Source organism: Dipodomys spectabilis, unplaced genomic scaffold (genome assembly GCF_019054845.1).
Source record: "Dipodomys spectabilis isolate Male_0828 unplaced genomic scaffold, ASM1905484v1 ptg000411l, whole genome shotgun sequence".
Lineage (NCBI taxonomy): Eukaryota > Metazoa > Chordata > Mammalia > Rodentia > Heteromyidae > Dipodomys > Dipodomys spectabilis.
Window position 1 is genome coordinate 364115 of NW_024871088.1, and position 14078 is coordinate 378192.

At 49.2% G+C, this 14078-nt stretch overlaps 1 protein-coding gene across 2 annotated transcripts; it reads right to left on the minus strand.

Moving 5' to 3' along the window:
• Window positions 1-986: 986 nt before the first annotated feature.
• Ccnq (cyclin Q) lies at window positions 987-13826 on the minus strand. Of its 2 annotated transcripts, none has more exons than XM_042667538.1 (5): window positions 13585-13826; window positions 10356-10539; window positions 8897-9029; window positions 6001-6228; window positions 987-1436 (listed from the first exon to the last, which is right to left on the minus strand). In XM_042667538.1, exons 1-5 carry the CDS (start codon window positions 13700-13702, stop codon window positions 1407-1409), a joined length of 693 nt encoding a protein of 230 aa, XP_042523472.1. In that variant the 5' UTR covers window positions 13703-13826; the 3' UTR covers window positions 987-1406. The 2 variants fall into 2 exon arrangements, with proteins under 2 accessions (XP_042523472.1, XP_042523471.1); XM_042667537.1 differs by having other exon boundaries at window positions 987-1496.
• Between the last annotated feature and the right edge of the window lie 252 nt (window positions 13827-14078).

Consider the following 14078-nt stretch of genomic DNA (forward strand, 5'->3'; position numbering starts at 1 on the left):
ACCAAAGCCCACAAAATAGTTCTGCAAAACAGAGGGAGGCCAGGCCAGGAAAGCTTGCTATGAGTATGGGGAGGACTGTGATATTTTCTTAGCTTCATCACCCAAGAGACAGATAACACAGTCAGTTTGTAAGGTCAAGTAAGCATTTGTACTGACCTGTCATCAGTATGGGACAACTGCCTCTGTCCCATGACAAGTGACAAATGACACCCATGTAATATGAATCTCTTGCCCAAAGTCCCATTGTCAACAGAAAGCATTGGCCCAACCCACTGTCCTGTGGTCACAACCGCCCAAATGTGGGAAAGTAGCCACCATTACCTGAAGGTACCATCAAGTCCATGGAGGCCCAGGGAGCCCATAACAGGCTGTTGTGTGCATGCACACGCACACACACGCGCACGCATACACAGAGTCTTTCTGCAAGGGTGTGGGTAGGGGAAAGTCAGAGCTGTCACAGTTTGGCATCTCTGGACATCCTATATGGAATTGTATTGACATAATAACTGTGCCTTAGAGCCGGGTACCAGTGTCTCATGCCAATAATCCTAGCTAGTCAGGAGGTTGAGATCTGAGGATTGTGGTTCAAAGCCAGACTAGGCAGAAGTCTGTGAAACTCATCTTCAATTAACCACAAAAAGCAGGAAGTGGAACTTTAGTTCAAAGTGGTAGAGTACTAGCCTTGAGCACAAAAAAAAAAAAAAGCTCAGGAACAGTACCTAGAACCTGAGTTCAAGCCCCAGGACTGGAGGAGGGAGAACCTCTGCCTTTGGACTTTGTGCTACACTGTGACCAAATTCCAGTGATGCTCTGAGCTGTCCCCATGGCCAGACTCACAGTCCCAAGCAGGCCAGCACCCCTGCCCTGTGGTTCCAGGACCCCCACTTAGCACAGAAAGTTGGAAGCGAAGAATATCCCAGAGCACAAGGGGCACCCTCCAAGGGCAGCACGGACTGCAAAGCAAAGATAAGGGGACGTCTCTGTGAATTTGCATCATTTTTATTACACAAAATAAAATTCCATCTATCTTGCACATTCATACTTCCTATAAATCTGGCTTTTAAAAAAAGCCCAAGGAGTGCAGTCCCTTCTGTTCTTTGACTTTCCTGCCAGTGACTCCCCACCTCCGTCGCAGTCAGAGTCATGTCAAAGGGAAAGGACAGATGCGGTCACATCAGGACAGTCACATGACCTGACCCCTCAGCCTGCCCGCTGGAGGCGCGGTCTTGCCATCCTCTGGACCCAGGCTGCTGGGGACAGTCAAGGGCGCAGCATGTCATCACCTTCACCAGCCCGTCTCCAGCAGTGTAACCAGTCACCCAGGACTGGCCGTCACAGCAACATAGCGGCACCATCCCCAGGCAGCCGACCATCCTGGCTTCTCTTTGGGCAGGCCTGGGCCAGGGCTAGGGGATCCCTGTGTCCATGGAATAAATCTGAATGAGATCAGACACAATATTATCAATGATTGGCTTGGTAAGGTCGTCACTAAGCACCTAGAAAGGAGAAGGAAAAGAAGTTCCAATTAGTCTCTCTCTGTGTGTTAAATGAAGTACCCACTACAAGCACAGGATGGCACTTTCTGGGGAGGGTAGGAGCCTCAGGGATTTGTGTATCCCGAGGATGGTGGCTCTCCTGCCAAATCAGCTCAGACTACTGAGGCTGATCAAAGACTTTCAAAGCAGAGAACATTCTAGATGGAAAAGGCTTTGTAAATCACTTGCATTACACAGGATAGGGAACTTGGCCAAAGTTACACAGGGAGTTGGAAATAGATCTGTGCCCAAAGCACAGGTTCTTGACTCCAATGTGGGGCTGCCTAGAGGAGAGGGTGGGAGACTGGCTATGTTGTTTCCCAGAAACTGTCTGATTCTATAACCTGGACCCCACTCCCATCTAGCCTGGCTGGAGCAAGCCCTAAAACAGACATCCAGAGCCAATGTACAGATACACTTGAGGCTGAGACCGATCCCTGAGGGCCCAAATCAAGAGTAATGTGCAATGCAGGGCCAACTCACAGGCCTTAAGACCACAACCTCCACCCCCCCACTCCCCAAGGCAGATGTGGGTCTATGCCTGGTTCCCAGAAAATCCTCCAGTCAAATCCTGTCTGAGGAGAGTGTCATGGTCATGTTTACCTGGGGCCTGGAGCCCTGCCAGGTACTCTGTACTGGTGTTTTGATACAAGTGGGGGCCTTGGAGCACATGGTATCCCAGGGTGAACTTCCAGACTGACAGTGCTGTGCGTGCTGCCCCACACCACTGACGGCACAAACACCACTTCCTGGGAGGCACCAGAAGCTCACGCGTGGCCTCTCCTCACCTCTGCCCTAAGGAGCTGGTAGATTGGCTGATCTTAACCTGCATCCTTTCACTGTCATGAACTGTATGGCAATCCTCTGTGGGTGAGTCTCCCTAAAGAAGGAAGCCCGAGGGTACTCTGGGGGACCTCCCACCCCCAACAACAAGCCCCAAGTAGATGCCATAGTCATGCTACTCCAGGAAGGTTGCTGCCTAGAGAAACAAAGTAGTGAAGAGGTCAAGGTCTTGAGCTAAACAAAAGACAAGAACTAGACCAAGTCCATCTTTTCTAAGCCCCCTATAAAAATAGACCCCCCACAATAGCCTACATCCTCAGATGGCAGACAGTGACATGAAAAGCCTTCATTCCTATCTCAGCAAGCATAGCTCTACCTCCCTGGGTTCTGGGTGGGTTCTGTATTCAAAACTCCAGGCTTGTCAACATGACCATTAAAAACTGGGTACATATGCCCATCCACAAATGGACTATCATTCTAGCTTTAATAGGAAGAGGATGGCATTACAGGCTGCAGTGCAGTGACCTGTGAGGTTACAATGCTCAGTGAAATAAGCCAGGTGTAAAAGGACAAATGCTGCATGATTTCGCTTCTAGATGGTGCCTAGAAGAATCAGAGCCTCACACAGTATATGGGGGGTGCATGCCAGGCACTGGGGAGGAGGGAGTGTTTAATGTGGGCAGGGTTTCAGTTTTGCATCTAAGAGTTCTGGAGAAGATGATGGTGATGATTGCACAGAAATGTCCGTGTGTTTAATGCCACTTAAAAATGGTGATCTATCACAGCTTAAGAAAAATAGTTCAGGGTAGGTGACAATGGTGGGGCATGTGTCAAAAAGACACATCCTAAAGACCTGAAACAACACTACTAGCCTCTTGGACCAAGAGGGACCTGGTGACTTGATTCCACTAGTCTTAGAATTTCAACTTCCCACTCAGATGTTATGTTTGGCCATACAACAAAGAGCTAAAGTGGCTAGAAATGAGCAAGTCTCCCTAATTTCAGGCAAAGGGCACGGGGGGAGGGGGGAGGGGGGGGGCGCGGCCCCAGGTGCAGATCTGGGGATGGAAGTTTCGACAAGGCCATGTGACCTGCACTGTTACCATCCCCCAGTGTCTTGTGTCACACCTCCAGAGGCTGGCCAACCCTCGGCGCGCGCGTGTGTGTGTGTGTGCGCGCGCGCGCTAGGTGACAAGTAACACCTGAGGTTAGCTACAGCAAGAAGTAGCAGTGGAGAGGACATGAGGAGAAAAGTGCTTCAAATAACACCTGAGCTTTCCTATGTCTGTGCACAAATAGCTCACTTCAAGAAAACTGGCCCTTGCACCTCTCCTGCCCAAAGGGACACTGGCATTCTGGAAACTTCCAGTTCCTGCACCCTGATCTATCTAGAAAAGTGAAATCAAGTCTGGCAGGCCTTTAAAAAATCTGGGTGAGCTTATGCCTATAATCCTAGCTACTCAGAAAGCTGAGCTCTGACAACTGTAGTTCCAAGCCAGCCCAGTCAGGAAAGGCTATAAGACTCTAATCTGCAGTTAACTACCAAAAAGCCAGAAGTAGAGCTGTGGCTCAAGTGGTAGAGCACTAGTCTTGAGCAAATGAGCTCTGGGACAGTGCCTAGGCCCTGAGTTCAAGCCCCAGGACAGGCACCAAAAAAAAAAGAGCTGGGTAAACATATATCTTCCACTCAAAATGGCAACTTCTTCCCAAGCTGAGTAAAAACTGGGCCACCAGGTTTATGGCAGGGCCATTCCCAGCTATACTGGGCCAGTACAGCTAGAGCTCTTCTTGGAAGGGCTGTATATGGGGCACAGAGACAGTGCTCGTGCTTCAGATGAAGTTCTAGCTAGTGAAGGAAGAATAGAAGGAAAGTGAAATGGAGAGGCAGCACAAGGAAAAACAAGGGATATTACAGCTGAGTGACAGAGCCACCGTGACCACCAGATGTCCTCAGAGGGCAGAGCCAGCAAGTGACAGCCTCTCTGGCACTTCATTCCAACCAAACAACACCACTGAATCCTGTTATCAGTCTCTGAGAAAAGTGAGCATGGAACACACACAGATGCTCTTACCCCCACCACAGGACCTTACAGGTGCTCCTGGCCTCAGACTGAGACCCCAAACACCAATTATGAGCTAGACCTAGACAGGAATGGATAGATAAGAAACCAGAGGTCCGGGGTTGGGAAGGTGGCTCAGTGGTAGAGCGCTTGTCTTGCATGCATTGGCCCTGGGTTCGATTCCTCAGCACCCACATAAGCAGAAAAAGCCGGAAGTGGTGCTGTGGCTCAAGTGGTAGAGCGCTAGCCTTGAGCTGAAGAGCTGAGGGACAGCGCCCAGGCCCAGAGTTCAGGCCCCCATGACCAACAAAAAACAAAAAACCCAGAGGTCCGGGCAGTGTGTTAGGAAGACATACCTTTCTGCAGTGGCACCTATGTCACCTGCAGAGCTCTCCCAATGGCTAGATTTCAACACACTGTCTACCAACAACACTTGACTCAACAGGTCTGATTGAAATAGAGAACTCAATCATCTATCCGTCAATCTAGCTAGCTAGTTACCTACTTACCATCTACTTTATCCATCTACCTTCCTAAATAGCAGCTACTAAATAGCATGCATGCATGCACCCATCATCTACTTACCAGTATCCGCCTATCCATCTCTCTGTGTAACCAATTACCTCCCTCCCTCTTGTCTACCCATCTATCTTTGCCAAGAAACACCCCCTGCTTCTGAGAGTAAGCCAAATTTATTAACCTCTTGATCTATGTAAGTTCCTCTCAATCCAGTATTTGAATGTGCTGACTTAGCTCAGAGGTTCTCGACTGGGACAATCTCTGCTCCAGAAGATTTTGAGTGCCTGGGTGGAGGCCAGGGCTGTTGATCAATACCTAAGAGCCCTTATTGCAAAGAATGACCAGGCTCCAAATGCCAAAGCAAAAGGGGGTGAGCCCTAACCATGAACTATTACAAAAAATTTACTTTTTTTCAGTATTGGGGTTTGAATTCAGAACCTTGCACTTGCTAGGCAGGTGCTCTACCACCTGAGCCAGCCCTTTGTCACTTTAGTTACTTTTCAGGTAGGGTGTCACATTTTTGCTAGGAACTGGCCTCAGACTACTATCCTCATGCCTACTGACCTTGGGCCTCTCTTGTGCTGAGATCACACAGCTTGTTTGTTGAAATGGGATCTCGTGAACTTTTTGCCCAGACTTGTCTCAAATCACAATCCTCCCAATCTCTATCTCCTGATAGCTGGGATCACGAGGCTGAATTGCCACACCTAGCATAACAGATATTTTCTAGTGACCAACAGCTTTGTTCATGGTTGATTAATAAAGACAAACTAAGCCAGGTGCTGGTGGCTCATGTCTACAAACCTAGCTACCCAGAAGGCTGAGGTCTGAGGGTTGTGCTTCAAAGCCAGCCTGGGCAGAAAAGTCCCCGTGAGACTCTGATCTCCAATTACCCATCAGAAAACTGGAAGTGGTGCTGTGCCCCAAAGTGGTAGAACACTAGCCCTTAAGTAAAAAAGTTCAGGGACAGAACCCCAGCCCTGAGTTCAATCACCATGACCGACAAAAAAAAAGAAAGAAAGAAAAAAAGAAACCAGTGAGCAGCGAGTTGGAAGGATTTCTAAAGGGAAAGGACAGTTCAGTGTATTGAGAAGTCACCTCACCTGCCACCATGGCTTTTCACTCTCGGACTCAGCAGGCACCTCAACTCCATAGATATGTAGAGCCAGGTACAGCACTGCCACAGCTAGGTGCTGAGCCTGGAATCGGAGGCACAGCCCTCCATGGTAGCTATCCCGCAGCAGCGCCCAGGCTGTGACAGAGATGGGAGTCCGCTGCCAGGTGTAACGATTCAGCCAGTTCTTCAGGGAAATCAGGTAGTGAAGCAGGTACTGCAAAGACATGCGCATCAGTGGCTCTGCCTAGGGCTCCGCCCCCCTCAAGCCACTCTCCCCAAACCATTACCATCATGCCGCCACCCTGTTCAAGCCCTCCAATGGCACCCATGTCATTGAGGAAAAAGCCCCAAAGCCATCTGCCAGCTGCCAAACCCTGCCATCCTCTCTGCCCTTATCTCCTAGTGCCTTTACCACATCTGCCCGCCATGTCACTGTATCGAGCACACTACTTCAGGGCCTTTGCACTTGGCATTCTGCTGAAATCAATCCCTACACGCCTGCCCACTGTTGGCCTCCATACTCAGGCCAGGAAACCTGTTCAGGCCATTCTTAACAGCCTCCACATCATAATCCTCCTCAATCCCAGGGCTCTGCTTAGGCCAGCATGTGAAACCACCTGAGGCCCAGAGCTGCAGCCAATAGCACCCTATCTGCAGAACAGAGAGCATAACACTGCTGTACCTGGCCTGCCCTGGGCACACTGCTTTCAGGAAGGCCACAGACTAGTGTTTATGTTTGTCGAGTCTGAGCCAAGGACCTAAAGTAGTACTGGCCTTCTATACATCTCCACAATCTCTGAGCCGGGAGGTACTGACCTCTTAGAAGACAGACACTTGGGCCAGGAATAGTGGTTCACATCTGTAGTCCCAGCTACTCAGGAAGCAGAGATCAGAGAGGAATGCAGTTTGAGGTCAGCTCAGGCAAAAAGTTAGGGAAACCCCATCTCAATCAATAAGCCAAGCATGGAGACACACATACACATGTAATACCAACTATATAGGAGGCATAAGTAGGAGGATCACAGTCTAATCTGGCCCTGAGCAAAAAACATGAGGCCTTATATGAAAAATAACAAAAGAAGAAAAGACTGGAGGTATACCCCAAGTGGCAAAGTGCCAACTGTGTGCAAGAAGGCTGCATGAAGCTGAGCGCAGGTGGCTCATGACTGTAATACTAGCTACTCAGGAGGCTAAGATCTGAAGATCCTGGTTCGAAGCCAACCCAGGCAGAGAAGTCTGTGAGACTCTCATCTCCAATAAATCACCAAAAGGCCACAAGTGGAGCTGTGACTCAAGTGGTAGAGTGCTAGCCTAGAGCAAAAGAGCTCAAGGACAGCGCCCAGGCCCTGACTTCAAGCCCCAGGACTAGCACCGAAAAAAAAGAAAGAAAAGAAAAAGAAAGCTGCATGAAAGGGCCATGAGTTAAAAGTCCTAGTTCTGACACAAAAAGGAAATCTTTAGGAGGAAAGAGAGTGTGACAGAGGGAGTAAGATGTATTAGAATACATTATAAACATGGGTGGAAATGTAGTAATGAAATCACCCCTGTGTAACTAACATGAGCTAATTTTAAAAAGCATATTATTTTTAAAAGGGGAGGGAGACAAGACACTTGGCCTGAACTTTACACCATGTATAGACACTTGGACAATCTCCAACAGGTCAAAAAGCCACAGTGGCAGGTATTATGGCTGCATGTGACCCAGCCACACCTTAAAGGGACAACTCATGGTATCTAGACTGTCACCTTGCTAGAGGGAGGGAGGGGGCTGCAGGTTCCAGTAAGGCCCACGATCCACTCTGATCCAGGACCAGATCAAAAAGCCTCCAAGGCCAGAACGCTGCTCCTTTCTAAGCCTTGTCGCCTTGACAACCCCACTCTCCAGCTGCCAGCACAGCTCCCACTTCCTCCTGGGATGCTGATCAGGCATTCTTCTGACTAAAAATTACTGTGTGAGAATCCAAGAACAGAGATTTCTGCGCTAGGGAGGGATGTGGAGGGGTCAGGGAGAGACGCTTGAACAGATGGAGTTGTTTTTGCACCTGGACTATGGTGGTGGACATGTGAATGTAAGAAGTGATAAAACTGTATGGAATTAAATACCCAGGAAACCAGTGCAATGTATCTGTATCAACATCCTGTGCTATAGTCCAGCAAAGTGTTCCTGCTGGCAGTGGCTGGGCAAAAGACACACGGCCTCACTGTGGATTATTCCTGCTTGTGAATCTCCAATTGCCTCAATAAAAATACCATTTAGCTGAATATGGTGGTACATGTCTATACTTCCAGCACTTGGGAGAATGAGGAAGGATGATTATGAGTTCAAGGCTAGCCTGGGACACTAAGGAAGTTCCAGGCCAGTCTAGGCTACATAGAAAATGATGCTGTCTCAAAAAAACAAACACAAAAACAAAAACCTCCACTGAAAAGGAAAAGGAACAGAATCGTAGCGCAGAGCCCCAAGATCAGCTCCTTACTCTCTGCAAGCAATGCTTCCAGATGCCTGCACATAAACCTGTGTTCCTCCAGCGGCACACTCAAGTGTTCCTGACTGGGCCTGCCGCTGGGCTGCTATTTGAAATGATGTTCTACCCCAAGCAATGGGGCAACAACAATGAGCCAAGCCCTTAAGGCACAGTATGTCCATGTGCAAATCAGTATCTCGCAGTAGATTGATGTATCATTTTATGTTTTTATAAAATAATTCTTCATCTACATGGCTAGAGGGCACAATAGAAACTAGGTAGTGTTAGGAGAAAGAGCAGCTTGGCTTTTCTCATGAGTTTCTAAGCACAGCTAGGCAGGGTGAATTTTAGGTTACGGAACAAAGAATATGACTCCAGCCTCTGGAAACAGCTGCCGGCTCCCTAGCACACATGTACCTTGTGTGGATGCTGGAAGGAGACCTGGAAGCGCAGAACTCTCAATATAAGGAGTTCACATTGCACGATGCTGTCTCGGAGCGCCCAGAATCGTGAGTTCAGTTCCAAGGGCTTGCTGCCCGGGTTAAAATGCCTAGAGACATAATGGAAAGTGTGTCAGAAGAAAGAAGTTGGCTCATAGGTTTAAGCCGATGGGCCATCCACTGTTATTCAGCAAGATGCCAAGTACAAAGACTGACTGTGTTCAATGGCTCTGGAGAGCCCGGAAACATGAACACACCAAGCCAGCTGACTGACACACAGTATTAAGTCTTCACCACCTGCTATACAACACCTAAGGCTCTCTCTGGGCCGATGAAAAGTATATCAACATGGCTTGGGAACATATATTCAATTTTTAGTTTTGTCTTTCTTATTTGTCTGTCTTTCCTTCAAGATTTGTCCTTGTCTACACTCTATCCAACCACAACACTCCCAATAAAAAAGATCCTATAAAAGACCCCCAAGGTGAGTGTGAACAGGGTTCACACTCAAGTGCTCACAACTCTCTGCCATGACTCATCCTGGCTGCTCACTCGTTTTCCAAATTCCCCTCAGAACCCCCCAGCTTGTGCCCACATCTAATTAGGGCTCCACACAATTTCCCCTTCTGCTGCTCCTCCCTGCTGGGGGCCAGGCAATTACAGGTAGACTCCAGCTGCCCTCCCTCAGCTCTGTGCCTGTTTTTATCTTAGCCTCTCCCTGTATACTGTGAACTTGTCAGGCTTAAGGGGTGGGGAGTGTTTTTTCCATTACCTGTTTATTAAAAAAGGAGAACAAAGTATTCTTCCTAATGATTAGAGTTCCTGGAAAGGCCCATGACACACAGCTAGTTAGTAACTTTCCATAAATCTTATGACTGTCTCCTGGGTCCCAAGTTCTCAGCCCAGCCTCCCCAAGTGGCGAGGCTCTGCCTCTTTCCTCAGTAGGAACAGCTGTGCTGTCCACCACATACATTCTCCTAGGCAGTGGACACTGACTCAGTTTCTTGTATCACTTAAATACAACTGTTGCCTGGCTAGTGTCACATCCTCCCTGTGGTAGACACACAGGTCTGCGGGGCCTTACAACCCAACCAGGACAGGTTCTCTCCCATGCTCTTCAGCCTCTAGCCATCCCATTTCCTGTACTGCTTAGGGCTGCAGATGACGCTTGTTTGACATCATGCCTCTCCAAGCACGCTCTGCTCAAGCCCCACTTCCACCTTGGGCGGCCTCTAGGGCTTCCTGTACTAGAGTCAAGCTGCTTCCTACAGAAGCCCATGGGCACCTGACCTTAGGCTCCCTCCTCCCTCTGCAGCTGTGCTCTGGGGCCAGAATCAGGCCATGCAACCGCTTCTGGCCAAGCTTGGCTGCAGGTGTGTGGAGTGCAAGGAAACCTCCTCTGCAGCATATCCTCCTACATGCCAGAACACTGGTACCTGTTGGACACGTTGATGATGTCCCGAGTACGCAGGTGCTGCTCCTCCACTTTGCCAGCCAAGTAGATGGAAGATATGGCAACCAGGTAAGGGTCATAAGCATCCAAGTTGACCTCGCCAAAGAACTTATGGTAAATGGTGCATGCAGTGGCTATGGGAATGGACCGCATTCCTAGTTTGATACCTACAGAGAGAAGGTGAGCCAGAGAGTCCTCAAATGCTTTCTCACCCGTTGCTCCAGTGAGGGAAGCCACTAAAGGTACACACCCTCCACAAAGACCAAGAACTTTTCGTTCCCCACTGCCTACTGCTGGATCTCTGGCTGGGACTCCAGGCTTCTCAAACTCTAATGCACCAGCTAAGCCCTTGAGGATAGAGTTCAAAAACGAATGTTTCATTCAGGGGACATTTTTGAAAAGTCAGCCTCTAGGACCTGTCCATACTCTGACATGCAGAATACCTCCATGACCAAGAGTTCTGACTATTGCTCAGTTCCACGTCTGTGCAGAAGCTTGGAAAAGACCATACTCTGTTGGGCGTCTGTTTACAGCCAAGCAAGCACCTAACTAGAGGTCACTACCCCAATGCTCACAACTAAGATCCTATAGTGACTACAGGAGGCAAAAGGCCTCTGAGTGATCAAACAGATGCCATAAGTCCCAGTGTTTCAGTTAAAAATTACAGTCAGCCAGGTCCCAGTGGCTCAGGTCTGTAATTCCAGCTACTCAAAAGGTTGACATCTGTGGATCACGGCTCAAAGCCAGCCTGAGCACAGAAATCCAAGAAACTCTGGTGTGTTACAATGCTGGGACTTGAATTCAGGACTTGACCTCTGAGCCACAGCTTTTCTGCTCAAGATTGGTGCTCTACCACGTAAGCCACAGCTCCATTTCCAGCTTTGTGGTGATTAATTACAGATAAAGGTCTCACAGATTTCCTGCCCAGACTAGGTTCAAATCACAATCCTCAGATCTCAGCCTCCCTGATTAACTAGAACTAGAGACATGAGCCATTGGAGGCTGGCTTGAGGGACTCTTATCTGCAATAACCATCAAAATCTTGGAAGTGGAGATGTGGCCTAAGTGGTAAAACATTAGACTTGTGCAAAAAAGCAAAGTGAGGGCACGAGGCCCTGAATTCAAGCCCTAGTATGGGCACAAAAATTTATACTGAGCAATAGTTTCCTAGCATACAGATTAAGAGGAGACAGGTGAGTGAAACCACAGAGCCAAGAAAAAGCAGTATTTAAGGCCACAGCCAGGCGGGAGAGAAGGAGGTCAACATGCTGACAAGTGAGTGGAACACACAACTAGAGCATGATGGAGTGGATTTATTTAGGGGATAGAGCTCAGCCCCATCCCACTCACCCTTGGAAGTGCCCAAAGAAATCATTGTGGCGAAGTCACAGAACCCAAACCAATTCACAATGACCAGAGTTAGCAGGAGAAACTTAAATGGCATTTACTACTCTGTCAGAAGAAAGTGGAGAGAAACCAGTTATCACTCATTGAGACTGTCTGCAGCATCCTCGACCTAAGAAGGTGGCTCAGTGCCCTAGGGCTCTTCTGGAGGTCAGAAATTTAAGTGGGTCTTACAGGGGTAACTCAAGGTGTCACCAGGGCTTGTTTCAAACCTCTGGAGATTTCAGGAGAAAATCTGTTTCTTAGCTTTTTTTTAGCTTCCTCCACCCCTCTGTTCCTGACCTCTTATTCCATCTTCAAAACTACTGTCACAGCATCTTGTAACACTGCTTCCTTCAGAATTGAGCACTGGTGACTCATGCCTATAATCCTAAATACTGAGGAGGCTGAACTGAGGATCAGAATTCAAAGCCAGCCTCACCTGGAAAATGCATGAGACTTTTATTTCCAATTAAGCACCAAAAAGCTGGAAATGGAGCTTTGCCTCAAGTGGAAGAGTGCTAGCCTTGGGCAACAAAAAGCTCAGGGACAATGCCCCAGTACTGAGTTCCAGCTCCAGGACTGGCACAAATCATCATCATCATCATCATCATCATCATCATCACCATCACCTAAGGTAATCTCCCCATCTTTAGGTCCTTAATTATGTCTTCAAAATTCCCTATATAAGATGATAGTCACAGGTTCCAGGAGTTAGGACAAAGATATCCTCAAGGGACTACTGTGTCGATTCTACAAAGGGTGAGAGTAAATATCTCTTACAAAGAAGTCAATAGAGCTGGGCACAGTGACTCATGACTGTGGTCATGGTTATTCAGGAGGCAGAGATCGGAAGGCCTTGTAGTTCAAAGGCAGCCAAAGCAAAAACGTTCAAGAGTCCCTATCTCAATCAATAAAGCTGAGCACATGGGTGCACTTCCTATCCTAGTTATTTGGCAAGTGTAAACAGGAGGATTATGGTCCTGGCTATTAGGGCATCAACTGGAAATGTTATTACCAAAATAATAAGTAAACAGGGGTGGGAGCATCTCAAGGTCTAAGCATCAGTTGTTCAGATAATTTGTCCCAGAAGATACCATATAACGTGGTGTTGCTAACATGACCTAATAAGGAGATGTGTAGTAGCAGGTGGAGAACACTTTGCAACCATTGTAAACTAAATTTATGAATAGCTGGGTCCTGCACCGTCTACCATGAATGAACGCACACTCGCTCAAGCCAGTCTCTTCCAAAGTGTACACAAAGTGGTAAGGAAATAACTGCCACATTGAAAGGCATACTACTGACCGAGTGTCTCCACAGAAATCCCAGGGGCTTGTTGCCCCATGAGGAAGAAGGACGCCTAACAGTATTATGGTCGCCAGGCCAAGTTCAAAATTTTAGCTGCACCCTGGGGATCCTCGATTTGATGGGACCTTCCCAACAGCCTGCTGAAAAAGGCCTTGGGTGACCGAGTGCCAGTCTCTCAGTATGGCTGAAGGCTTGGTGGACCCACAGAGCTGCAGGCACCCTGACTGGGACCTCACTTATCTAGAAGCCTGGATCTTCCTACATCTTCTCGTTTCGCCTGAGAGTCCTGTGCAAAGGGAGTAGCGGCGTGTGCCCTGCGTGGAGGTAGGGTAGGATGGAGCCAGTTCGGAGCCAGGACGCCCAGTCTCCCTACGGCGGGTCACAGCAGAAAGCCTGTTCCCTCAGCCTGGCAGCGGCTGCTCCGCAACGCACGGGCTCGGCTCCGATGGTGTGGTGTGAGACCCGCGGCCTTCACGTCCCACCCGCGTGGGCGCTGCCATTTCTCTAGCAGCAGTTACCTGCCTCCATGATGAACTTCGTAACTTCGAAGTGTACCCTCGCCTTGGGCACCGGCAACCCCTCGGCCCCCAACACCTCGGCCCCTTTTTCGCAGGTGTCCGTGCTAGCAGCCTCCATGAGGCCCTGTCCCGTGACCCCACGAACCCCTATTCAAAGGAGTAACACCGCCGGCGCGCTAAGGCCCGAACCCGGGATCCCAGTGGCCTATACAAGCGTCCCGCTCCGGCAGGGCCGGCCCGCCCACCCCGGTAAGCGCGGCTGCGCACTAGCGGCTGGATGAGTGCGCAGGCGCGGGCGCAGGCGCAGAAACGGACGCTCCCTAGAGGCTTTGCGCACGCCCGCTGGTCTCCTAATGCCACTCACCCTAGGAGACATACGCCCCGCCTCCGGGAGATGCAGCCCAGCCCCAGACTCCACCTGCTCGCTCCCAGGAGCCGACGCCCCGCCCCTGAGAACCACAAGCCCTGCGGCCGCCGCCGCCTGGTCGCAAGGA

Bases quoted from the DNA above. Each gene is read 5' to 3' on its own strand.
- Ccnq (XM_042667537.1), bottom strand. From the start codon at position 13,702: ATGGAGGCTGCTAGCACGGACACCTGCGAAAAAGGGGCCGAGGTGTTG. The intron at 9,030-10,355 runs GTACCAGTGTTC...TTATGTCTCTAG, and splicing joins ATCATCAACGTGTCCAACAG to GCATTTTAACCCGGGCAGCA. The intron at 1,497-6,000 runs GTGAGGTGACTT...TCTCCTTTCTAG, and splicing joins GTGAAAAGCCATGGTGGCAG to GTGCTTAGTGACGACCTTAC.